Source organism: Xyrauchen texanus, chromosome 1 (assembly GCF_025860055.1).
Source record: "Xyrauchen texanus isolate HMW12.3.18 chromosome 1, RBS_HiC_50CHRs, whole genome shotgun sequence".
Classification (NCBI taxonomy): Eukaryota; Metazoa; Chordata; class Actinopteri; order Cypriniformes; family Catostomidae; genus Xyrauchen; species Xyrauchen texanus.
In genome coordinates, this window is record NC_068276.1 from 38429443 (window position 1) to 38457385 (window position 27943).

Consider the following 27943-nt stretch of genomic DNA (forward strand, 5'->3'; position numbering starts at 1 on the left):
TGTATTAATTTTAGAGAACTCCATTTCCTGCTCTCATACTCTGTGTCTCTCCTGCAGTCCCCTGGGGCAGCAGAGGACATGCACTTCATGGATGATGCATCCAGTAACCCAGGTAAGCTCTTAAGAATGGAGTCTGTGTGTTGGTGCTGGTCTCCACATACAGTAAAGTGCAAAAGTTTTTAAAGTTGTGAAATAAGCTGTATAGTGATGTTTTCAAAATTAATAATTGAATATTTTTATTTGATCAATTACCTTGCAAAGTGTTGTAAACATTTGTTGCCGGACTCCTTGTGCTACTTCTATTCTATTTGTAAAGGTAATGTTGATATCTAAAATGTATACAGTACTTTGTACTGACACCTACAGTGAAAACATCTCATGTGCCTAAGACTTTTGCACAATACTGTATTTCGGAGAACAGGGTGAGAACATGTACTTGGCTTACAGTTATTGTCCTCTCAACACAGGAGACTTCCTTGGATAAGTGGTCTTCAAAAATTGGTAGGAGTTCTCTGTTTTTATGTGTGTGTGTGTATGCGTGTGCGCATGGTTTCTTGAAAAGAAGCCTTCTGTAGTTCACTTGTTTATGGGCAAAAACATATGATCTACAATTTCTTCTAAAGTACTTGAGGTTAAGATGTGTTTCTCTGTGCTTTCATTCTTTAACCTGGTTTTGGAAAATCAAGCTTTGAAAATATAAATATATATATTTACCCTCCTCTGCATTGGCTGGGAAAGATATTAACATCCAAATCATTTTTTATTTTTTTGTTTGTTTCAGATTGCATGCTCTATTACATTTTGAAAAATTGGTGAACCTATCTTTTGTACATCTAACAGGAGATCTGGGAACACAACTCTGCATTTTTTTTATATATTGTGTGATATCAAAATATAGAGAGCATCTCTTCCAAAAATCTTTTTACCTATGTGCTTCCAACCTCGATCGCAGTGTCCTCAAGGCACCCAAATGTGATCAGTGCTCTGCAGGATTTCCTCTGCATGGTGTGCAGCTCTGCCTTTTAGCTTATGCATCTGATGCCTCTCCCTGAATCACTGCTTTGCGAGAATGTTTATGGGCTTGATAATGAGAAATTAAATCTGTAAATGATTTAAAACAGATTTTAAACTAATCAGTTTTGTTGACAAAAAATTATTAAGGAGAATCAAAGCAAGGTATGTGGTGAAAAAAGCACAAAATATTACTCTTGCAATATACTGTATTACAAGTATAAACTTAAATAATAGACAATATGGCAACTTTTAAACATAGCTTTAAACTCAGAGATGTGGATACAGATGGAAAATAAATTACCAGACAACCTTTGTGTTTGTTCAAAAACGGTAGGTAATTCTGCATGGCATTTTTCACAGGTAGTGGGAGAATAACACAGACATTTTAGATTTGGATGCCAATAAAATCACTGACTAGCCCCTGTAAATGCTGGAATTACCTCACATTCCTATTTGAGGCAATAACTGCCTGAATAGGGCTTAAAGGGTTAGTTGACCCAAAAATGACAATTCTCTCATTTACTCGCCCTCATGTCATCCCAGATGTGTATGACTTTCTTTCTTCTGCTAGACACAAACAAATAATATCTGAGCTCTGTAGGTTGCAGACGATGATTTGATAAATTTTTGTGTGAACTGTTCCTTTAATACTTAAATTCCTTTTTGTCACACTTGCCATCTGGAAGAGTGGATGGAGGTGCATGTGATGGCAGCTCCTCGTACACAGCAAATATGAAATATTTTGTTTTTTATCTCTCTTGTTCTTTCCTTTTTCAGTATCTGTTGTAGATACAGAAGTTCCTGTGACCACCACCTCTGCTCTGGAGGAGATGGCTCTCTACAGTAACAAACGCAAACTACGACAGGGCCGCCGCAGCCTGGAGGGCCCTGTGCCCACATAACCGCACACTCACAAACTTATGTATCTGAACTGTGAAGATAAAACTCGTGTAGTGATAATCTAAAGTGAAGAGATGTCGCAAATGGCTTAGAATGCTCTGAAATACACATCTGTACACAGGTATTCAACCACACTTATTTTAATGCCACCACAACATATGTATGAAGATGAGCCGATAGGCCAACAGCCTCTTGTCTCCTCAACACTAATCATGCCTTTGCAGTTGGCATTGAAATGGATTGCTCAGATTTTATTATAAAAGGTCCAGAGAATGGCAAAATCATTATCTGTCCACTATACCTGTTTTCTCCCATCTTTATCTCTGTCAGAATTTTAGCAGCAGAATTAAAAGATGACTTAAATTTATTTTAAACACTCTTGAAATCATAACCATTCTGGACTGAAAACAATATATTTTAAAATGTACTTGCTGTGTGTATTTGTTTTGGGAGATCTGTTAATCAGTTTGAAAACAACATACTGCTACCTTCACTGCCCCATATAAGCCAGACTTTAACTTTTATTTTTTAATTCAGAAAAAAAAACATTTTTATTCCTTTTAAATGTAATTTATTAATGAAATATATATTGTTTTTAATCTGTGGGAATCCATTACAGAAGGCAACATATATTAAGGCTTTTGACATTTGGATGAGCTGATTACTTGTGATTTGGAATTGACTAAGTTTCTTGCACCCAACATTGAAGTCTAAATCAGAGGCCTTGTAATTAAGCTTTATTATCATTTTGTATGAAATGTTCTTCTTTTAAGATGATGCAAATGAATGTAATGTTTTTGAAAGGTTGCATCTGACCTAATTCAAAGATCTGTTATAAACCTGTCATCATGCCAGATCATGAAGCTTGACCTACTATATTTGAGCAGCTGCATTCTAATCCTTTTAATAGACCTCTAGTCATCCTATACTGGACTAGGAGAGTAAAATGAAGTGGATAATGGTTTCATAAGACATCTTTTTTTCCTTGGTAATCCACTTTACCCTCCTTTCTAGAGAATGCTACAATGTAATCTTAATTTGTTTTCCACTCTTTGGACCATGTTGTACATCTCTGTGTTTAATCGTTCACTTTGATAAATGGAGTGACCACAGTGGAGAATTTTACACTTTGACAGCCATATCATACCACAAACTGTCTTTCAGCAGTCTTTGCCTCACCTCACTATGAACGTATGGTACCATTCTTCTAACACTGGGAGTGGGAGGGAAAATATCATCCTTTGAGACCTTCTGGTCTCTATTATAAACATGCATCTCTCCTTGGGACTTTACTCTGACAGGTGTGTGAAGGTAGTAGATATATATTTTTCACTTTTAGTTTTTCTAATCTATATTTTAATTAGTTTAATGCCACTAAAAGCATTTTGTGAATAATGTACAAAAGTTGAAAAAGCTAAAATTATAGTTGAATCTGAGCCTTTTTGCCCCAAGACCAAACTAAAGTCTAGAGGGTGTAGATGATTCTGTTACGGTCTTTACTGAGTGATCCATGTGTGTATATTTGCTTATTGCAATTTTGCAAGTTTTCTTTTAATCGTGTGTGGATAAAGGCGAAAGACTTTGGTTATCCCTTAAAATAACAGGTTTTATTTTGCTGTTCTCAAACCAGTTGTTCACTTTAACTGCCATCAACACTGGCCCGATGAACTTGTCATTCATATAAAATGTTTGTTTGTTTGTTTTTTAATTTTACTAATCTTTGCTTTTGTGATTTGCTCATTGACTGAAATTCAGTTCTGGTTAACACTTTGGGAATGGCTGATTTTTTTTTTATTTTTTTTTTTTTTTATTATTATTATTTTATAAATCATAGTTTGAGAAGTTGGTTTTCTGTAACCAATGGTATAATGGGATTCACTACATTTTTACATTTTAAAAGAGCAGAAGAGTTTGATCTGTCTTTGTTTTCTTGATTTGTTGTTGGGGCGGTTTCTTTTTTAATTTGCTAATGGGGAGGATGGGATAGAAGGTCTTGGGATAGAGCTCATTCAGGACTGTAACTAGTGAATTTGTACAACCAAAGAAGTCTATTTTGTGGTTCAGGAATAATAAAGTTTACTTTTCATTTAACAATCTGATGTACTGAGGTTCTTGCGTCTAAGTAGGGTGGGCTGCTGTTTTCTTAAAATTAAAAAATACTGTAAAGTGCAGGTGTGCTGTACAGCTCATTGATATTAGAGAAACAATTCTAACAATAACAGGAATATATGTGGAACATGTTTAGCTAATTGTATTTTCAGAAACTGAAACAATTATCCAAGATTGTCTTTAGTACATCCTTGTCTTTGTGTTGGAGCTGGACAGTGTTAATGACACAATAGCAGAAGTTTGATCAATATCTCCATGCAACATTCTACAGTATGTGTAAAAGTGCAAGCATGTAGCAGTGTATAAATTTGGCTTTTTCTGTCCTTTTCTACTTTTATATATAGACCATATTCTTCATTAAGTGTTGAATACTCTGGAGACTGCAAGCGGAACAAAGTGGCCTTCATCAGAAATGTTATTTTACTCTTGTTGCCCCTATAGGGCCTGGACTCTGAGACACCTGTCTGCTTCCTCTCTGTAAAGGAAAAACATTTTCAATGTATTATTTCACCCATTTAGGAATTCAGTTCAGCTTTACTTGTGTTAAATAATGCAAAATAGCATCAGGTATGTGTAAATATGTCTTACCCTCTGCAGAGTCTTGTTATGGGCATTGTAAAACTGCACTGGAACTGTCTGCTTGCAGCTTGTGACGGACACGCTCATAATGCTCATGTTCATCTTCAGAACAGTCACACTGGTAAGTGGCTCTTACAACTTCTATATCATTTCTGCTCAGTGCTTTGTATCCTTAGAAGATAAACCGTATAGCCTACAATGTGTATTAAATAAATGCGTAAATATTGTGTTAAATACATTTTGATCTGACCTTTTTACAACAAAAATCTATGATTCTGTCGATGCCTATGAATTAAATGAATGGGTATATATACTTTAAATGTGATTACTGGGCACCCTTATAAATGTATATAGATCTGTATAGACCGCTCGGATAGACATTTAGCCAAAATTATCTTTTCCATAAAATGTTTGTGCATACGGAAGCAATAATGATGCAGCATAATAAGGATATAATAACCCTTTTATTAGAAAAACACAGTTGTCTTTATTATGGGCACATGTCTTTTTTATTTTATTTTGTACATTAAAACACTGTTTCAGAAGTATAGCAAGAAGACATACACAATATGTGTGTTAACATGATTTTAGTTAGTTAAAAATCACTTACTAGTTCCAGACAATTTTATAACGTTGTTACCATGACGATGTGATGTCAACAAACACTAAAATGACTAAAAATTACAATTTAAATCAATTTACACATAACACAAGAGTTTTAACAGAATTAATAAAAGTGATTTTATAAAATTATATATAGATAGATAGATACCTCTAATACCTTATAAATCTGTACGTAATTTCTTCAAAGTAGAATGATTGAAGATATGAGAAACAACGTTTCGGCTATATTGCATTGGATATAAAGTAAGAGTAAAGAGACCACGGAACACTTTGTTCTGTAAAGTCTTACTGGAGAACTGGTGACCAGTAATCATCAATGAAGGAAGATGAGGGGGTTAAACATATGAGGTAGAGCATTTTTTGCCATCAAAAAAGAAATCAGATGGGATACTTTGGACAACCTTATAGTGTTTATGGTTGCACTGAAAATTACATTTTGTACCAAGGTTTTCAAAAGATAAAACATTTCCATAATTGTCTAGTAAATGGGTGACAGACCAAATGTTGTTTTCCATCCAATCCTTGAAATATAAGGACTTATTTCTAAAACAAATGTATCTGCAATTCCAGATGGGTACATCATGGGGTGTAAAATTATGTTTGTACAGTAGTTTCCAATACAGCAGTACTTGTGAATGCAGACAGTTTTATAAGTAGTTTTGGAACATCAGTGTCACAGCGTAAAAGGAAATCAATACCTCCAATCCTTCTAAACAATTCCCCGGAAGCACAATACCAAAAGCTTTTACTGTGTACTAGAAATTATCTTAATATTTAGTCTTTAAGGTTCCATTTATACAGTCAATGGCATGTAGCCCACCATCTTTCACTAGGCCTATATAGTCGCTTTTTTCAAATAATGAGGTTTTCTATTCCAAATGTAATCATAGTTTAATTTATTGATGGTTTTAGTAGCTTTGTTAGAGATAGACAGAGAATAGGCTGGGTAAATACATCTTGAAAGGCTTTCCATTTTGTATGGATGTGGCCAAAAAGAGAAAGATCTCTATTTAACTATCTGTCTAATCTTGATTAGGTTTCACTTAATTTAGTATCTTTTGTTATATGTATAGGCCTACCCAAGTATTTGACAGTAGTTTTAGGGCTCAAGATGGCAGTCATGTGTAGTTAATAACTCACACTTTTTCAAGTTCAATTGTAAACCAGATGCTTTTGAGAATGAGGCAATAATTTCAATGGCCTTTGGGACCTGCTCAACATTTTTTTAGAAACAAGATTGTGTCATCAGCCAGCTGACTTATAATTATTTGGCTATCAAAGATATTTAAGTGTTCAATATCAGAATTTTTACGAGGATTGACAGCATTTCAGCTGTGATTATGAAGAGTGAGGGTGAAATGGATAGCCTCTGTAGATAGTGAAGCGAGGGGTAGTGCCACCTGAGAGAGATATTGAGCTGTTAGAGACATTAAAAAACATTTTATAATGTTCCTAAATTTCTCCCCAAAACCACAGAGTTCCAAAGCCTTGAAAATAAAAGAGTGTTCGACCATATCATAGGCCTTATAAAAATCTAAAAAGAGAATAATGCAGAATAATAACATCATCATTTATATGCTCATTATATTCAAGTAAATCAAGGACAAAGTGGACATTATTGTGTATTGATCTACCTCTCATAAATCCTGATTGAGTGTCACTTATTATTTGAGAGAGACCATCTTTTAGTCGATTTGAAAATATATGCGTTAACAGTTTGTAGTCATTGTTTAAAAGTGTTATCGGTCTCCAGTTGTCCAAGAGTTCGGGCTCTTTGTCTGGTTTTGGTACAAGAACAATAACACCTTGCCCCAACGTCTGTGGAAGTGACAGGTTGTTCTTCTTTAAGTGTTTCAAATAAAGGTTTTCTGATATGCTCCCAGAAATTTTTATAATAATTGGTTGTCAGGCCATCTGGGCCAGGGGGAACGGTCAGAGGTCAAACGCGACTACGCATCACTTTACGGAGAGCTTACGACCTACTAGTTCAATTCTTGCCATAAGAACAGGTGGTGCCACCAAATTAAGCACTGACTTAGTTACAAACTAACTAGTAGTTACTAAGCCCTTAGTGTGAACATTACGTCCTAACATACGTGAGAACTTACGCACAGCTGGTGCAGCCCTACCCTAAAGAAAAAAAGTGGTATACAATACAGGACTTTTCATAATTAAGCCCGAAATACACCTGGGACTCTTATTTTGAAATGTCTGCACTCCCAGTTGTGAACAAACTGACGGCTGAGAAAGTGAATCTTATTCAAACTGCTACCTGAACTCCTGAGATCACACCTTCACTTCTTTTCGGCTGATTCATGAAAAAGATCCGGTTCAAAAGAGTCATTTGTTCACAACTCTCTCGCTGAGATTGTTGTTGGGTGTGGAGCTCATCAGAAACAGAATGGGTGAAAAGTGACGCTAAGCTAAAATGCTAATGCACATGTTAACAGGCACGATCATATTTTTTTCTAGTAAGACCTTTGACATTAGGGCAAAAATCGTATACTTGATAATAATTGTTGTATTGTTTTCCTGTAAAAATATTTAAAAAAAATCTTTAAAACAAGATAAATTCGATTTTTCTTGTTTTAGAAACGACACTGCATACGATATTTTAGGTATTTTCATTTAGAGAACGATGCGATGACATTGTGAAAGTATTACTTTAATTTCCTTTAGTCGTATTTCGTCTTAAATTAGCTTCATAAAACAATTCTTCAACTCATTCATCTGCAGCACTAGAGACAGCTCTGCTTCCTCCAACACTCACAAACTGCCATGATAAATGAAGAACCGCATTCAGTTAACACATTTGATTAAAAAAGGAGCTGGTTTTGTTTTCAAGTGTAGGCAAATCAAGAGAACATAGACAGGGCGATTGTCTCTAGTATATCATCTAATGCTCACTCTGGCTTTGTCGACGTTCTCTGAATTGTCACAGTTTAGAAGCAATGCAGTCAATGTCCCATTTAAGTCACATTGATGACATCTGTGAATAGCTTTGTTCTCCTTTAGGATGCGGTTAATCTCACTTCCCTGTTCTGACTTGAAATCCTCAAATGCCTCAGCCTTGGGTGGAGGAGACCTGAGAAGAGACAGGATTTAAAGATATTATCTGGTTGACATTGGTTGTCTTTTTATACACAAAGTATTAGCTAGTAATATGTTCATGCATTGGTTTTACAGTATAAACAACTGTGGTACATAGTCCTGTCAGTAGAGGTCCCCCCAAGCTCACATGAGTCACTTAAAGGAATAGTTAGCACAAAAATTTAAATTCTCATCATTTACTCACCCTCATGCCATCCCAGATGTGCTTGACTGCTGGTCCATTCAATGCAAGGAAATGTTGTCCAGACCTTTGCATCTCCCCAAAAATCACATAAAGGCAGCATAAATCCACAAGACTTCACTGACTAAATGCATGTCTTCAGAAATGATATGATAGATGTGGCTGTGAAACAGATCAATATTTTCAGTCACATACTTTTTAACTGCCTCCAGTTCTGGTCACTATTCACCTGCATTGTATGGATCCACAGAGCTGAGATATTTTCATTTAGCTGTCAAACACTTCTGGGATGGTATGATGAGTAAACTGCTGAGCATGATACGGAACGGTGAGTAATGTATCTTTATGCCTGTATGTTGAAGATTTAACTAGTATTGTAGCCTATATATAATCCAAATTACATTTTCATAAGGGAAGTACTGTATTACTAGCCCATTAAGATTAAAAATGTATCAATGTTGTCGTAAACTATTCATGTAATACTTATATAATAATTTGTCAATAAATATTCTTTTTAGCTAGTTTAGGAACTTTTCCTTTCTGCATATTCATCTCCAGTGGCATACACAAAACCTAAGCAAATAAACCTCTCGTTTTTTTTCTTTGCTTTCCATTTAGCAACATGGGACTTGAGAACCAGGGAAAAGGTGGTCCTAAAAACTGGAATATGTGATCATCCAAAGTGCACTTGCTTCAATGTTTACCTCTCATGCCGTTGCCAAAAGATAGATTTGTTACGTAAATTGCCCAGATCGGCACAGCTTTGTGATGTCTTCGGCCCTATGGTGGAAAAGAAGCTAATGATGAGAGAATTTAATTTTTTTAAATGTTTAATCAGTCCTAAGTTTTTCTTTTGAAGCATGTTGGTGGGTCATGTGTAGTCACATCTGATTCACTCAGGTTTAGGTGCTGTTCAGCTTGTAGAATAGTGGTTTCCAGTGGCCCCTGATTCAGCGCTCCTTTTCTGCTAAGAGATATCACTTGTATTAACAACCTACCACATTTGTACCATGATTTACAGCTGCTAATTTTACAGCCTGAATTTTCATTTCCCAATTTGACTAGTTTCTATGAACTCAATGATTTTAGTTTATTTAATATTTTTTTCCAATCAAGAAAAAAAAAAATTATTAAAGACTATTTCAGACTAGTACCACTCAGAATGCCAGAATTTGAATCTGTTATCACAAAAAGCAGTAGCTGTAGACCGCTTTCAATGATTTTGTTAGCTAAAACACAACAATCTTTATTGTCATGACTTTATAATCATGTGTTTGCATAGTTTTTGCTTACATAGTGGTTAATTATTTCCCTTATTTACAAGTTTTCTTATTTACATTCCAAGAAAAATGTCCTTGAACTCAGTGGGTAATTCAATCTATTCCAGTAAAACAGGATGGCATCATATCAATGCTTACCATAACATTACTTTGGCCATGTGACAGATTTCATAGTATCTGGCTGTTTATTAACTGATAGCAAAGAAGACTATCTAAGAAGACATACCACTGAGCTTAGTTATTTGCTTCATTTTGTTTGGTTGTGAAATTTTTCTGAAATTGCAGGCAACTTTAAACCTACAATTGTTAAGAAAAGTCAGATTCTCACCTGATGATTGTTTTGTCTTATCTTGCTTTACTTAGTTGAGTTGACAAAGCTCATAGATGCCTTCATGAAGAGTCAGCTAAACCAGTGGTTCTCAACCTTTTTGACTCCAAGGCCCACCTTTGTCAGAGAAAATATTAGAAAGCCCCCCATGAAGGCTAGTAGATATTTATATTATAAGATATTTCCTTAAAACTTGTGATACCAGAAATGTCTAGAACTGTACATTCTTCATAAAAAGCAAGCTGTTGAAGGGAGTTATTCCATTTTGAGCATTTTCAGTAAGTTGTATTATAATAATTATATAAACTTATAATAATCTGTCATATTTTAAATAATTTTAAGAGATCTTGAGGCCCCCTGGAAGTGTGCTGAGGCCCCCTATTGGGTCCCGACCCCCTGGTTGAGAACCACTGAGCTAAACCAAGCCCATATCCATACCTACAACACAGCCAGACCCCTGCACCTGAATCACAGCAGTTTATATGAGTTTCTGACCTTTAAGTTCCCATTTAAATATTGTTGTCTACCAAAATGCTGTACACTGTTTCACTGACTTCTGCACCTGAGGATGCTGTTGTATTCATGGCTTTCTCTACCAAACTATTTTTTGGTTGGAGCTTCTCTCTAAATTTCTGCACCTGCTCCCTATGTAGAATGCATAAGGGTTCAAATGCAAATTTAAGTTAAATTCTTTGTGAAGAGATAACTACTTACAGTACCACTTTTTTGAACTGGGAAAATACATCTTAGATTTGTGAATGGCTCACAATCTGAAACATTCAATCATACATTGAAAATTACATTATTCATATTTACGACAAGGAACCATTTTTGTGTAAGTTGGTAGAAACTACCAACAGTAGCTCAGTTCTTTATGGACCCTTCTTACATTTGAGTTAGGAACACCAAAGTAAACTACAGTGGGGTAAACCGCTGTAGCAGTGAATGGGAGACCACAGCATGTACTATGTTTGCATTTCCATTTGCTCCAACAGCAAATAAAAAAAATCCATTATTACATTTCCACGACTTCCCAAAAGGAAAAGTAAGAGAGCGATGGATTGCTGCAGTTAGAAGAGAGTAAAATGCCATATTTACTATCACGTCCTCAGCAGCTGTACTTGAAGAACCATCACAGCAGTGGTGACTAGTTTGTATTATTATTAATGCCAGGGTAATATTACACAAAGAAACATTTTATAAATGTACAATAATTCATTGCAAAATTGGAAATGTAAAAAAGTTTGCTAGAGTAACACAGCTATAAGGCGGAAATGCATTACAGACTGTGAAAAGGGTACATTTATTAAATAAATAAGCTATCTATTGCTTCACCATGTACCCTCTTTGTTTCTTTGAAGCAACATTAATTAAAAGCTAATTAGGACCGGGAGTGCGGAATCACTGTGTGTATAATGTGTGTAATAAACTGTGTGTATAATGTGTGTAATAAACTGTGTGTATAATGTGTGTAATAAACTGTGTGTATAATGTGTGTAATAAACTGTGTGTATAATGTGTGTAATAAACTGTGTGTATAATGTGTGTAATAAACTGTGTGTATAATGTGTGTAATAAACTGTGTGTATAATGTGTGTAATAAACTGTGTGTAGGATGTGTGACCAAAATAAAGGATTCTAAGGATTCTATTCCTTGTCAAGTCTGTACTCCAAAAAAATAGTTGTTCACCTAAAAATGGAAAATGTACATTTACTCACCCTTATGTTGTTCAAGACCCATATGTTGTTACTTTTTCTTGGAACATAAAAATAGACATTTTAAACAGCTCTGTTCCACTGAATAACAGCATATAGTGAGCAGGAGCTGTCAAGGTTAAAAAAAAAGGACAAACACTATAAAGCGTAATTAAAGGTTCAGTATAAAGACATCATAACAGTAGTCCATATGACAAGTGCACAGTATTCCAAGCTTTCTGGGGCCATAGAAAAGCTTAGTGTTGTATAGACTACTTTTATGGTTGTAACTATTTCACACGATGAGCAAGGAGGCGGCGGGAATCGGCTAAGCAGTCAACAAAACTTGTAATGACACAAATGAACAAAACACAGCGAGTTAAAGTTAGTTTTAAGTACTAAATTCGTTGGGTATTCGGTTTCTCTTACCCACGCTCTCTTCAGTCGACAATCTAAAAAAGATGTCTTGAGCTTATACTTTAAAGGGAGTGTAACTATACTATAAACTAAGGGCATAAAAAAATTGGACTCAGAACAGTCATCGCTTGGTGTGGCTGCAAAATTATGCCTGAAAATGCTCCGATGCACTTCGACTGCATAGCAGATGTAAGGGACCATCTGTAAACCAACCAATATACTAAAACATAGAAGGTGTCCAGTCATTCATTCAATTGACGTGCAAGTTATACATGGGAAAAACAACAACAGTAAAATACATTTTCACATTCAGAATGTTGTAGAAACTTCCCAGAGGATAGATGGACTTACTACAGGTGAGCTTATTACAATATGTTCAATTATACGAGTACAGTAATCAATTGTTTTTTTTTAAATCACTATAATTCACCAAAAATATATTTTGCTTTTTGTAGTTTGTTGTGTCTTCTTTTCCTCTATGAATGAATACTCTGCCTGTTATTTAGCTTTTTGCTAGATCATCATGTGTTAGATCATCTGCTTTCTGTCTGTTCCTGTTACTTGTTCAGGGATTTTTGTATGTTCATTGTGTGTTTCTGAAATAAAACTAATTTAATCTGGGCTACTTTGTTTTTCTTGCCCTGATTTAATGAATTTGACCTCTGATTGGACTTTCACTATAAATTCAGTTCTGTTCTCTCTGCTGTACCTATGAATGTCTGGACAGTGAGAGCCCAGAAAAGAAGCACATTGAAATTATTACTTCAAATGTCAGTGAAATTGATACACTTGATGCAAGTGTTCCTGGCTGAAACAACCATCGATTAAAAACGTTGTATCCCTTAAAATCACCCATGTCACTCAAAGCCAATTAATTAGCAACAACTTATTCAGTTATTTACTGAAATAAAATGAAAAACACAGCAAATTGACTTTCCGTCACATTCTTTAAAGAAGATCCCAAATTAATTTAAAATAGACTTACAGAAGGAATAAAACATAGAATAATTGCAATAAACTTGAAATGTATGAATGTGTTTGTCAAAATAAATGTTGTTAATGTAAATGTAGTGAATATACCCAAGTTTAGAAAACAGTTTATGACAGCATTAACATAACTTGGAGATCATTATAAAAGATATGTTTTTGAACCAATAAAAGCTAAAAATAAAAAAATGGTCCTACTTATTTGTGACTGGGAATTATCACAGTAATATTACTTCAAATAAGGTATTATCTCACTTGATGTAAAATGAAATATCCAGTTGGAGAAATCCTCAAACAAACTCAGTTTCCTTCTATCAAGTTTGCAGATGAAACTTCAACTGGATGTTGCATTGAAATTGGAGAAGACTCAGATTACAAAAAGCTGGTGGGTGACATTGTCTTGTATTGTAGAAACAAATGCAGCTGAATATCACAAACATAAAAAAGCTTGTGGTGGACTTTGAAGGAATACCCAAGTCTGACTATCATTGAGGCACATGGTGCAACAGACTTACTAAACGTATGTAAAGGAAATTATCAGAAAGGACAGCTTTACTAGACTTGATTTACATTTACTGATGTTGAAGCATCATCTCCACAACAGCGGTTTTATGAGCACCGTGCTCTAGGAAGTGAGATCTCGCTTGCCGTCAGCGATCAGACTTTATTATGCCATCTCTCTTGTTAAGCCTATATTAAAGGAAACAGATAGAGTATTAACAGAAATGTATAGAATTGTTAATAAAATAATTTATTACTGTTCTCATATTATTATAAACCGTGTTGGGGAGTAACGGAATACATGTAACAGGATCACGTATTTAAAATACAAAATATATGTAACCAACAATCATCTAATCAGTCAGTCGTGTGGCAGCAGTGCATAAAATCATTCAGATCCAGGTCAGGAGCTTCAGTTAATGTTCACATCAACCATCAGAATGGGGAAAAATGTGATCTCAGTGATTTGGTGGCATAATTGTTGGTGCCAGACCGGCTGGTTTGAGTATTTCTGTAACTGCTTTTCTCCTGGGATTTTCACACACAACAGTCTCAAGAATGTACACTGAATGGTGCCAAAACCAAAAAACATCCAGTGAGCAGCAGTTCTGTGGACTGAAACACCTTATTGATGAGAGAGGTCAACACAGACCTTTCTCTTACCCGTGCTCTCTTCAGTCAACAATCTTACAAAGATGTCTTTAGCACACTGGTTTGAACTGACAAAGTCTATTTAAACTCAAATAACTGTTCTGTAACATTGTGGTGAGAAGATTATCATCTCAGAATGCTATTCTGAGATGCAGGTTGACACTGTTTTTGCAGCACGAGGGGGACCTACACAATATTAGACAGGTGGTTTTAATGTTGTGGCTGATCATGTATATACACTGTATATGCTTATATACAATTTCTTGTCCCCCTCTAGTTTTATGAAACCAAAATGAGGGAATCACAAAATTACAAGGCACATCTACGCAAGACCAGAGAATGACCTCACACAACCCCCTTCTCTGATGCAGGATTGGAGAAGTACACAGTTGAACGACCATCAGTTTGTTAATGGCTCCTCCCTAGGGACTGTAAAGATATTTTTTATTTTAAAGAACTCTTCTAAACGTTTCTAAGCCTGGCATCACAAGTGCAAAATATCTGCTGCACTGATAATGTGTATATTAAGAATGAAAACGGGGCTGTTCATTGTTTTTGTGTGTGCAAGTTTGGTAACACTGGCAGAAAACAACACAACGGTAGGCACATATTAAATATTTCTCCACTGCTACACCTTTTAAATGGTTTGAAAGTAATAGGCTGCTGAAACATTGGGATTACAATTACACTCTCATGCAAATATAATTAATGTAACAATAATATCATTTTTGTTAGTTTTATTAAGTTACTACACAGATGAATAGCCTAATTTCTCTTGGCATTTCTGCTTATTTTCGTCATATGAGCAAGGCAAATGTGCAAAAATATAAAAAACATTTGTCTTTGTCAAACAGGTTAAAGGCTGAAGGTTTGTTTAATAAGTTAGCAACTTGAAAGAAATAACATTAATTTAGTGATTGATATATATATACATACACACGCACTAACGGTCAAATGTTTTGAAACACTTGACTGAAATTTTTCTCGTGATCTTAAAATTATTTTGATCTTAAGGCGAATGCTTAAATGATTGAAATTAGTTTTGTAGACATAAATATAATTGTGCCACCATATTAATTTATTTCATTATAAAACTAAAATTTTATTAAAAAAAATACAAGTTTTGAAATTGATGATTTGGACCAAATAATACAGAAAAGCAGCCAATAAGTGCCCAACATAGATGGGAACTCCAATACGGTTTAAAAAGCACCCCAGGGTGATACCTCAAGAAGTTGGTTGAGAAAATGTCAAATTCTGCAAATTCTAGGCAAAGGGTGACTTTGAAGATGCTAAAATATAACACAGATTTGATTTACTTTGGATTTTGTTTAGTCACAACATAATCCCCATAGTTCCATTTATGTTATTCCATAGTTTTGATGACTTTACTATTATTCTAAAATGTGAAAAAAAGAAAAAGATTATCCTAAATATAATTTTCTGATCTGCCTTACTATTAAGAGTTGAATTAGCTATAGGTCTTTATCCTGGTCAGATTTTATACTTGTTAAAGGGCAAAAATGCATTTCACAATGTATTAAATAATAATTTGTTGGTATAGTGTATTTAAACACTTGTGTCTAATAATACTACCTCTGTTTCACACAGGACGCAGTCAAGAACAACCAGCATACTATGAACCGACACACATTTTTAAATTACACACCCTCGGGGAAGAATGGTGAAGAGGTAGTGCCTTGTCTAAACTTCCAACAAGCAAAATGCTGTAGGCATTGAAATGGAAATTTCAATGCATGGAAATTAAAAACATAAATAAATAAAAAAAAAAATTATAATGAACACACACTGTAGTTGGTTTTTTACAAACAGCATGATTGTAGCTGCTGTTTCCAAAAGAATAAACCACATTTATTGCCTTCTTTTTCCACAGCGGGTTCCTGAATCAGGCCCCACTTTAAATGAAACCAGCCCATATTTTGGGCAGCCTGGAAATAGGAGTGATCATGAACAGGTGAGTGCCATTTTCACCTTGAACAAAGTTATATTAAAATAAATAATAAATAAATGTCTTAAAATGCAAATTCCTTTTAAATGAGTAACAACTTCACAATGAGTGGCTATAAATGTTTTATTGCATGTATATACTGGTTGGATTAACAACATTGCACCAACATTGTCATGTTTATTGTTGATAAAGTACATTTTACCTCACGTAATTCTTGTAGCCTATGTATGTTTGGTACATCATATGTTTAAATAAACACAATAATAAATCTCCTGATTTCCATCTACAATAGATGACCAACCATACATTTTTAAATAAAACCCAAGGAGATTTTTGGGAGAGGATAAATGGGAAGAACCATGCAGAGGTGGGTCTACTCTTCAGTGCATTTATTTTGTATTAATAAAAGAGATAAATGTGGAAAAATAGTAGGCTACCCAGAAATCTAAATCTCTGACTTGATTATGACAAGAGTCATCATATTTGTTGTTAGCAAATGTGTGACTACATTAGACAAGAACTTTAGACAAGAACATTTAGGCCTATTTAATATCATTTCATACTTGTAGGCTACAATAAACACAGCACTTTAAATATAATACACTTTAAATAAATAATTGTGTTGTAAATGATTTGGTGTAACTACAGCAGGTGTGGGCAATTGTTTTGGTACAGGGGCCACATCAGGCTTTAAACAGAATATGGTGGGCCACATTGTTTACATTTGTAAAACGATGTTCCACATTGATTTGGTTCTTGTATCTTTGAACACAGAAATAGTTGTGAACTACATTTTCTGAAGTATTTATGTGACTGATGGGACTATTCTGCAATTGCCAAATGTATTGTATTGCTAAACAAAGGTAGATACTTTTCTATCAGGCATTAAAAAAAAAAGAAGAAAAAAAGCTGAGAATAATTATAAATGATTTATTTTACCATCTCTACTTCCCTAGTAATTTATTATTCAATTTAACAGTCTAAATCAGGGGTCTGTTTTAATAAAAAAAGAATGCCATCATCAATGGTTTGGCTTTCCATTCAGCACACAACTTAATGAGAGGGACTTCAACATTTTTAAATTACACAATTAAAAGAAATACATATTCAACACTGAGCATGTTAAATGATTGTGGAGGTGCATTATGTCCCAATGCAAGATAACTGAAATATTCAATGGTAAAACGCTTTTAGGACAAACGAACCACGGGCCAGATTAAACCATGTGGAGTGCCAGATCTGGCCCGTGGGCCATAAGTTGCCCATGTCTGAACTAAAGTCTCATTCTAGAGAGCAATTTATTTGTCAAAAACCACCCCAGATGGCCTCAAAGCTCCACAAAGTCCAATGATGTTTTCAGGAAGTAAGAACTTTAACACCTGTGACCTGGACAGAAAATCATAATACTCTCTCCTGAGTGTATGACCATTGATTGTTATTCTTTAAGTAAAGAATTTACAGAATTTCTCTATTGAAGTTACAGTATGTTGATACAGACTATGCCTCGTTAAACAAAACATATACGATGGGAGCAACCCAAGAACAGCCTTATACACCAAGATGTTTAATGAACATTTAAAGCATTGCAATGTGCTGAGTGCATGTATATAATTAATCAATATCACATGAGCAAGAGTGCGATATGGCCCTACATCAGTTATATCAATTATACCATTTGCAAGGACGTACATTCCAGTATTTTACTCCTGATTGGCTAAAAGACCATAAAGTCACAACATATAGACAGCTATGCGGCCTATCACATTAATCAGCGCACTTGTCATCCGAGCCCGAGATTTACATCTGAAGTGACCTCGCAGATGATCGCGGGCGTCTTCGAGTCGGCCTGGTGTGCCTTCCTGGGTTCAAAACCTGGGTAGAAAGTCAAACGCACACACAAAACACTGACGAACAACAGTTCTTCTCTGGGCACAGGAGAGCCAGAGCACACATTATCAGGTCATTTAAGCCAAAATAAGAGAGATAAAATATTCACTCCTCGGGCAGAGGAGAGGGGTAGAAATAACATACATTTCTTCCCTAAAGAAATAATAAGAGAAAATCACACTTCTACTATTCAGGTAGTATTGCATAGGACTTTAAACCATATACTTAATCATAGAAAAGTAACGATCAAACACAGAACATATGTTTAACATTCTCCCTGCCCCCTCTCATCACAGCTAAGTTTATCCCCAAAAGACCTTCAGCCTACGTGCAGGACAGAGAGAAAGTCTCTGGAATGTTCCTTAAAAGAGACTAGTTAGCATTCAACACACATATGATTCAAAGTATATTTCAGTTATGCAAAAGAAAATAGAATTGATTATGTGATCATGCATATAGTTAATTCATCACTTTATTAAAGAAGTTAAGCAACAGAATATAGATAGATATTGATATAAAAGGATATATATATGTATTGATATATCTGAAGAGACAAGGGATTTCGACCCTCACCCTTCAAGACCAAACCAGTTTTCCATTTTTCCTTCACCAGCATTAATGAAGTGCTTCAAAGCCCTGAAGACAAATTACGTAAATGGTAAGTGAATGTTTCATGCTATTTTAACTTTTAGATGTAAAATGTATTAATTGGAAGGTTATTTTGAAAGGTTGTTTTAAAATTGTTTCACTTTTTTCTTCAGATAAAGGACATGGACTGGAAAACAGTCAACCCTGATGAATTGGGCTATTTGAAGATGACACACTTAATTGTTTATTGAACAAATTGCAGTTTATATTGTAATGTAATCACATGAATACCAAAACTGCAACAGGACATATGTAAAATACATTTATTTTATTTGATCAATATTCTGGAGCTCTTTTAACAAATTTAATTTTTTAAGAAATAGTGGGTAAGTTGATCATTAGCAATTCAGCTATATACATATTCATATATATGTATGCATTCAAGTCCACTCTAAAGAAATAGTTGTACCAAGTAAAGTATTCATCAGAGTACAAATACAGAGTACATGTGTATTTATCTAACAAACACATCTGATTTATAATCTCTTAGTGATAGGTTTTTACCTTAAGGCCTGATGTTACAGTTGAAACTATAACAAAACCACAAGTCATCTTAAAAATTCACATTACAACATCATTTACTATAGGCCTGCTCTACATTCCAATATTTATAATAATTGGTAATTAATTAATGTATTGTCCAAACTTAGATTGCATACATGAAATTCAAAAAGGATTTGCATCAGAATTGTCAGTACATGCATGGTTAAGATGGGATAACCAGACCGATCCAGCAGATATATTTGAGGGATTATTTGAACATGACCCTAATCTAATTTGACCTGGGACAGAGGAGACTAGTGATTGCCTGCCCAGTACATACATTTAAGCATAAATTAGAACATTAAAGAAGATGTGCTGTTTTGTTCACGGTAAAAGCTATTCAATTTGAGGTTAATAAAAGCAATTAATCTGAAATCCAGTTTGTTACAGCTATTTTGTTTTATCATATATTTGCCTGTGGCTACACATTAAGAAAATAATTCTTGAAACACCTTATTTACATTTGAAGAGCTAATTCTCTTCAAGATAAATAATTAATAGACATTAGATACATTAATAAATATGCTTGATAATGCATAGTAGCATGCATTACCTAATATAAAAATAGCTTTCTCGTTTTTTATATTTATTTTATTTCAGTGGTGTTGAAATTTCAGTATATATTATAATTGTGGATTACTGGGATTGTGACAAATAAGCTATGTGACCCTTTGTCTGGGCATGTTGGTTGAATCCTGCAAGAATTGTAGCAAACACTGGACCACGACCTGCCCCTCAGGGCCTGTCCTGACATTCAGGCACACACAGAGAAAGAGAAAGGAAAGAGAAGAAAGCAAGCATGTGCTAAGATAAAAAGGGGGGTCTTGGAGGAGGTAATGACGCATTCCCAGGCCCCAGCATCGCCGCATCTCTCAGCAGCATGTAATGAGCTTAACCACATGGCCTTAGGGGTCAATCGCTGGATCGCACTCGACTTTGACATCACAACACTATGCACCTCTCTGTTTTTTTCAGTTTTATTTTGAAAACCTTTTGAACCTTTTGTAACCTTGACCTTTTGGACATTTACATTTTTATTTTTACTTGAGAAAGTGAAAATTGATATTAAACGGGTCGGACAAGACTGTCAGCTCAAATATGGACCATCATTTACTCCAGCTAAAAAGTGGGGTGTATAAGGGTTGGCGAGTTTGAGGGTGGGGTGTAACTTTTGGATTCACCCTTGTTAACTTTGAATATACAAACCAATGCCACTTTGCAACAACAAGGTTGTTGATGATGGAACATCAGCACATCCACTGCAAGAGGGAAAAACAATGGTGGATTCCCTCGTCAAGGTGAGTTGATATTAAATTATCCAAAAACTGATCATACCAAAATCTGACATATTTTCTTTTTAATTTAAACTAACTTCCACAATTTCAAGAGACTTTTGTGATTTTACAATTGTTTATGATAATGGATTCAGGCTCAGAGCTTCAATTATTCATTTTTGTCAAAGAAAATAAAAAGAAGAGAAAATTAAATCAGATGAATATATTCTGTGATCTGGAAAATATTATTTAAGACAAGGAGGAGGAGGACCTTGATAATACATATGGTGTCAGCCATTTAAGGTTTATTTTTCAGTCATTTATTTAGCTTTTGACAACAAACTTATTGAGGTCCAAATTGAAGATGTAGAAGCATAGAGTGTGTCCTCATTTCTCCTTATGCAGGCAGAACATGAAAGCATCTTTTAATGGTGTGTTCTTCAAGCCTTAGGGTGAAAAAGCACTATCTCTTGAGTAGGGATGTAAGGATGAGCCACAGTCCACTGCTTAATTATCTCCAGCATAAGCATGTAGATGCATTTGTCAATACCCTGACTAACCCACTGTAATGAACTGTATTCTTTCTATTCTGTTGTCAACAATGCCTGTAGCAGCATTTAGCCCAGCTACATAATTTTGTACCTTAATTAACTTAAAACAAGTCTACTTAGTTCAGATGCAAATAACAAACCTTAATAGATGATCAGCAAATTAATTGATCATCTGGTTTGAAGCCCAAATTAATTTAGCAGAAGACCCACAAGCCATAGATAGCATACACTACATCAAGATCCCAAAAGTTTCCAAAGCTTATCCTGAAATAGCCATCTTATGACAAGCAGATTATCAGTAATATTTGTCATTCATAATCCTCCATTTAACTATAAGTATGTTTGATAACCTGAACAATTACCTAACATTCTAAAATCAATGACAGCCTATTTATTTACCATATGCGTTAATCATCAGGTCTGAAGATTGCAGTTTTTTTTTTAAATATAGTCAATCTGATCTGACTCAGGTGGTGGCATGTTATCGGCACTTGGCCTCCTGTGTTGGCGGATGCACTGACAGCTCCAGCCTGCGGTGCGACCTGCGGCAAACACGAGAGCGGGCCCAAGTACTAGCACTGTCCTGTCGGAACCACCTGACAGCTCGGCTAAGGGATAAAACATTACCAGATGATGAAAAGAAGGAAACAGAGCTGCTGTGGGTGGCATTCTCTTCTTGCCTGGAGCTCTTACATGCAGACATGTGCAAGGTGTTCAGCATGGTCAAGCACTTTTCCCTGGCCAGCAACAGTACCATGGTACAAACAGGCATACAGGGTAAGCATGCAGAACTGCATGTATTTGTAAAGACACTGCAAACCAGTGTTGGGTAAGTTATTCTAAAGAAGTAATTAATTACTCTCTACTAGAGTGTAATTAGATAAATGTACTAATTACTCTGTCTGAAAAGTAATTGCATGACTTATTACTAATTAGATTCTAAAACCCTCATCAACCTCCAGATGAAAAATACAAGAATAGACATATATTTGTTCTTTTAATTCTTTCAAATAAGTCATATAAAATCAAATAAATTATTAGTGAACTGGCCAAAGAATTTAAGGGGGCTGCATTAAATTAGAAAATAATGGTATATTTTAACATTAGACGTTAAGTTTCGATTTTAAATTCACTTTTACATTTAAACTGAATTTATATAGTCTATAAAGTATTTAACACAATTACATCAGAAGTAACTAATTAAATTACTGAAAAATTAAGAGTAATCCCTTACTTTAATTACAGTAATTAATTACTTAGTACTGTATTACACCCAACACTGCTGCCAACCAATGCTTTTCATGTTATTATTGACGAGTACTACCTTACACAAGTTATGAGCTTCTACTTTTTAGCTATAACATCCTTTCCCTATGTACCATCCAGTCATAATAATAATAATAATTAATAATAATTACTTACATTTATATAGCGCTTTTCTAGGCACTCAAAGTGTTTTACATAGTATAGGGGGAATCTCCTCAACCACCACCAGTGTTAAGCTGGATGATGCAATGGCAGCCACAGTGCGCCAGTACACTCACCACACAACAGCTATTGGTGGAGAGGAGAGTAGAGTGATGTAGCCAATTAATGGATACATTTACATACATCTGCTAAAGCTCATTTAAGTCATACATATAAATAAAACTATCCAACAGTAGTAGTGCTTTAAAAGTGGGATGTAAAGTTCCTATCATCAAGGCATGAGGTTTGTCCAAAAAAGCTAAATAACCATGACACGCTTATTACATTAAAACGGTTTCATTATCACATGGCTGTGTACAAAAGTTTCAAATAATCCCTATGTTTTTCGGTGTGGGCCTTTGGTGGAATAATGGAAATAATATCACTCATCAAAGAAGTCACTCTTTCAACCCTGTTCAACATAACTAATGTGCTTTTCATTCTTGAAATTGTGCATCCTGGTTTCCTTTTACTTCTTTTCCTCACTTCCTAGCTCTAACGAAATGAGGAAAGGATGCAGGGAAAGGAAACAAGGACATTTCAATGGAGAAGTAATGCAAAAGCAACTAATGACGGATAAAAATAACGGAAACTTTACAACTTTAAAATCCTCTTTGTAATGTTGAGAAAAATAGGGGGACAACTTGCTCACATGTGACTTTTATTGACATAGTTTTGGTCCATTTTTAAATGTTGCCTTGTGAGAGCCGAACCAAACCAAGAAAAAAATGCAACATTAAAATAATTGAGTCCTGTTTCAGAACAAAGCAAATGGTCTACAGGTCTGAAAACGCCCTAATACTGAAACTTAGTGGTGTGGAGGCATCATGCAAAAGCAACAGATTTCTGTTCCAGATGCCTGCGCTATTCACAACCAACCATGATTACTTTATTCCAAAAGTCCTCGATAATTGGGGGGTTACCAAGATAAAATAAGTAGTGTTTGGCTGGTCATGTGGTCTCAACATAAGGCCAGAGACTTCTGTTCTATTAAAATAAAGGGGAGAAATTAGAACGCCCAACAGCCAACGGATGTAGAAAAGGATCTCCCACCTTACAGGTAAAAGAGCCAATCACCTTTTAGATAATGACATCGCCTGTCAATCAACTCGAGAATGCACATGCCCATTAGCTAGACAAGCTGGGAAATAGCGTTTTTTAGCATAATCTTAGCTAAAGAAGCACGATTTGTGATACCAGTATTGTCAGATTTTACTGCTGATTGTAATCGTGATTGTAATCTTGACCAGCCATTTTGAAGATTTCGGTCTTTCCCCATTCAATTAGACAGACACTTTACTTGTATGCCACTTATTAACATAGAAAAGAAATCTGCCCATCCTGCCCAAGAGGGTTCCAAAGATTGTCGCTGAATGGACTTACATGCCTTGAAAGAGACCTGATGATAATGAGGCAAACCAACTCCATGTAAAATGAAACATAATTTATTAGGCTATTGATATGACTGGATTGTTGATCTCATGTGAGTGCACAAATTTTAAAGGGGACGTGATTTTATTTTAAATAATTGTATTATCTTCCCTGAGGAATTTACTGATAATGTCAGTAAATTATTTAGCACCAAAACTAGTCAAAATAGTTTGGTAATAAATTATAATTTTCTACCCTTTTTCTGGCCCTCTGACTAAAACGCTCGGTTTTGGCCTCAGCGTCTCCTTTAAAATTAAATGTAAACACCCACTGTATTCAGCCATATTTGAAACTCAGTCAGAAAAGAATAAACAAGCTTCCACAACATTATAAAACTAAATTTCAGTGTTTCCTGATATCGCACATCCAACACATTGCATCTGAATATATTAAAGTGTTCACTTAAGCAACATAAACTATCAAACGGTCATGACATATGAAATATTCATGAATGAAACAGTTTACTCACAGTTTTGCAGTCAAGTCGAAGTGTCTTTAACTGCCCCATTCTTCAATAACCTTTCCTTTGCAAAGCTCGAATCGTATTATGACTAGTTCACAAGTAATAGTACACTGCACAGATTGCCAAAAAAGCACCAAACGGTCAAAGACATCCAGCTAGTGCTTGTATACATGCATCAACAATAAAAAATTGCACAAATGAGAGCAAGAACAGCAAGCAGAGCAGCTGAATGAAACTGAATGGCATCTCCATTTCTGAATTGTAACTTGCCATCAACATGACAATGGTCAAAGGCATCTGTGTAATGCATTTTATATGCATAAACAACTTCAAAATAGTCTAGATGGTTCCCCTTTGGTGTTCAGGAATAGTTGGTCACACTGGCCTGTCTATCTCCCTCTCTGTTTACGATACCAACTGAGCGCCATGCAGGGTACAATGACACATGTTGTGGGCAGTGTAAAAACAACTGAGGAATTTCTTGTGATGTCACGAATACACAGTTTTGAAAACGAGACGTTTCAGAAAGGTAGGAACTATAAATGCTCTTTTTAGATTGGGAGGAAGTTTTGAGTTCTGAAATTTACAATAGGTTTTTATAGTACAGTTACCTCTTATAAGTTTTAATATTAAGGTCTTAATATTAATACCCCTTTAAACACATTCAACATGCATGTTTAATTTTTGGGGGTTAAAGTTTAGAATGAGTAAAAAATTACAATGTGTGCTTTTACATGACCGTATATTTCTCTGCCAGTTTCATTGTCACCTCTTAAGCACGGTCAAATTATACATGATCTCTGTGATCAGTCTACAAATACAAATTGAAATGCTTCTGCTGTTAAACAGGGGGGACAACAGAGATGGTGGCACGGGCCTTGAGCCTGCCTGACCTGCAGGAGGCTAGTGATGGCACCCAGACTTCCAGCATGGAGGGTCAGGAGCAGAGTCAGCTGGAGCAGGAGATTGCGCAGGTTGACCGCACTCTGGAAGACATGGAGCTGAAGGTCAATGTTCTGCGCTGGACAGTGGAAGCACAAGGACTTCAGTATGCTGACCCCGTCAGCACTGATAGCGCATCACTGGCGCTGCTCTCCATCGATGAAGAGGCAGCTGAACGCTTTTGCGATCGTAGCCAAATTTTCATGGCAATGATTCTGTGCGGTGTGGCAATCTTTGCTGTGGCGCTATCGGTGTGTGTGGTGTTCCTGGCATGAAGTGTAATCAAGTGCACCATTTGTGAGGTGTAGGCTGACAGGTTAACTGGCAATGCTGCTTTACCTGAGGTCCCTTCAGTTGTGACCGGCCAAACATTAAAGTGATAGTTCACCCAAAAATTTTTATTATGTCATCATTTACTCCCCATTATGTCATTCCTAACTTGTATGTATTTCTGTCCTCTTTGGAACACAAAAGAAGATATTTTGAAAAATGCCTGTTTTTAGTTTTTCCCATACAGTGAATGTCAGTGTGGTCTAATGTTGTCTTGGACCCCATTGACTTTCATTGTATGGACAAAACCAGTTGAAACATTCTTTAAAAAAAAACTGTGAAAGAAAGTAATATAGGGTTGGAGTGGCATGTGGGTGAGTTAATGATGACAGAATGTTCATTTTTGGGTGAACATTTCCTTTAAAAGTCTGCACGTAGATTGTTATTAATTGAAAAGGGCTGTGTGTCTGTGTATTTATTTTCAAAAGTTTAACCATTCCTTACTATTGATCTCAGTGGCGCCTGCAGTTTTACATCAGGTCTTTTTACAAATCTAAACTGTTGCCATTTAATTTTGAGTGTATCCATTTTTCACAAAAGAAATGTGAAGTATGTGCAAGCAGTTAATCCAGTGTTATCTGTGCTTCAAGAAGTAGAGGTTTGCCATGTAAACATTAGGGTTGATAGTAAATACTATATTCAGAGGGTCATGTGGTTCAACATGCCATAATTTGAACTGTAGATCTCTAATTTCTTTCCTGTTTATAGCTAATACCCTGTAAACACTGACACGACATTTGATCCTAACTGTTACTTTTCGCTGTTCATTTTCCTAGCTGTAAAGTGCTCTCAAAACCGTTCCATTAATAGAGAAGCATAGGGCTTTAAAATGTTCCATGTATGTCTTTTATTTATTGTATTATTTAGTTGAATTATACCTAATCCTTCTAAAAGGTAATCAAACCTTGAGAACTTGAATAAGATGATATATTTTATATGTTAAATACACTTAGTTTAAAATGTTCTTTTTCCATTAACATTTATGTTGTGACCATGACAGTCCTTTTATAACATTTGGTGCATTACCATTTCCCTGCTATATACAGAATGTCACAGCCAGAATGGGTTATATTATATATCATTTACTTTTTTCAATTATACTATATTATATTAATCAAATTTATTTTCTTTAATCATTAAGGAAATTAAGTCAATCAAATGTGTAGAAAAGACTAATTATGAAATGTTAGGATCGATACTTTGTCACTAACTGTTAAGAAGTAATTTTAATGAATAGAATATAGGATATGTTAGTCTTAAAGGTAAAAAAAAAAGACAAATGTAATAACCTCAAAATGAAGGTCAATAAAAATTTCACAAGAACTCTGGAGACGAATGTGGCAAGACCATCAAGCAATTACAGGACATTAAACTACTGTACACTTATAACATCTCTAAAGGTCCGACGGGTCTAATAATTAGACGATTGCTCATTTGTGTTGCAAGCTCACTATACAGTATGATCATTGTCAAAGACACCACAGCACAGAAAAGATAAGCCTTGCCTGGCAAAATAACATTGTAACTGATCTTTGAAATCATATGGGCATGCCAGTCGGTCAGGATTACAGCCAGTTGGTCAGCAAGATCCCAAAACATACTTCAGAGGAATTAAAAAGCTTTCTGACAAAAGAAAAAGTAAAGGCCAACTCAGTCTAATGACATTATCTTCACAGTATTTGAACATTTATGGGATTGTACAGGTGATTTTCTTCTAAAATATTCCCAGTCAGATACCGGGTGTTTATAAAGCTGATGTTAATTCAAAGTGTGACCATTTTACAGAATCCAAGATTTGAGGAAAATGTTCAGTGTTGTGCTTTGGTTTTCCTTTTGTTTTCCTTCATACATTGTGACTCTTAAGTAACTCACAAACATTACATTTTGAAAAATAAAAAAGGAGATGTTTTAAATAACCAGTATATCCATCTTATTTGTTTTTTTGCAATTTATTAATTTGTTTATTTGTCGGTCAGACAACATGAGATTCAATCTGATATTCAGATGAGGTTAGTTTTCCTCTATTCACTCTACTACAACCAAGAGGCAGAAGCAAGAGAT

At 35.2% G+C, this 27943-nt stretch overlaps 2 protein-coding genes across 3 annotated transcripts in view; both read left to right on the forward strand.

The window, feature by feature from the left end:
- LOC127626884 (protein scribble homolog) overlaps window positions 1-3978 on the forward strand; it is a 121895-nt gene extending 117917 nt beyond the window's left edge. The window contains exons 44-45 of the mRNA XM_052103029.1: window positions 58-112; window positions 1792-3978. Of these exons, the coding sequence (XP_051958989.1) occupies window positions 58-112; window positions 1792-1916 (180 nt within the window). The 3' untranslated portion in view covers window positions 1917-3978. The remainder of the gene's footprint in view (window positions 1-57; window positions 113-1791) is intronic.
- Window positions 3979-12579: 8601 nt separating this feature from the next.
- On the forward strand, window positions 12580-27804 carry LOC127628675 (regulator of G-protein signaling 9-binding protein B-like). 2 transcript variants are annotated; one of them, XM_052105502.1, is made up of 8 exons: window positions 14683-14976; window positions 15989-16069; window positions 16272-16352; window positions 16639-16713; window positions 18847-18891; window positions 18995-20722; window positions 21720-22026; window positions 25460-27804. In XM_052105502.1, exons 6-8 carry the CDS (start codon window positions 20633-20635, stop codon window positions 25825-25827), a joined length of 765 nt encoding a protein of 254 aa, XP_051961462.1. In that variant the 5' UTR covers window positions 14683-14976; window positions 15989-16069; window positions 16272-16352; window positions 16639-16713; window positions 18847-18891; window positions 18995-20632; the 3' UTR covers window positions 25828-27804. The 2 variants fall into 2 exon arrangements, 1 of the variants encoding a protein (XP_051961462.1); XR_007968700.1 differs by lacking the exons at window positions 21720-22026; window positions 25460-27804 and adding an exon at window positions 12580-12594 and having other exon boundaries at window positions 14655-14976; window positions 18995-19808.
- The last annotated feature ends 139 nt before the right edge of the window (window positions 27805-27943 follow it).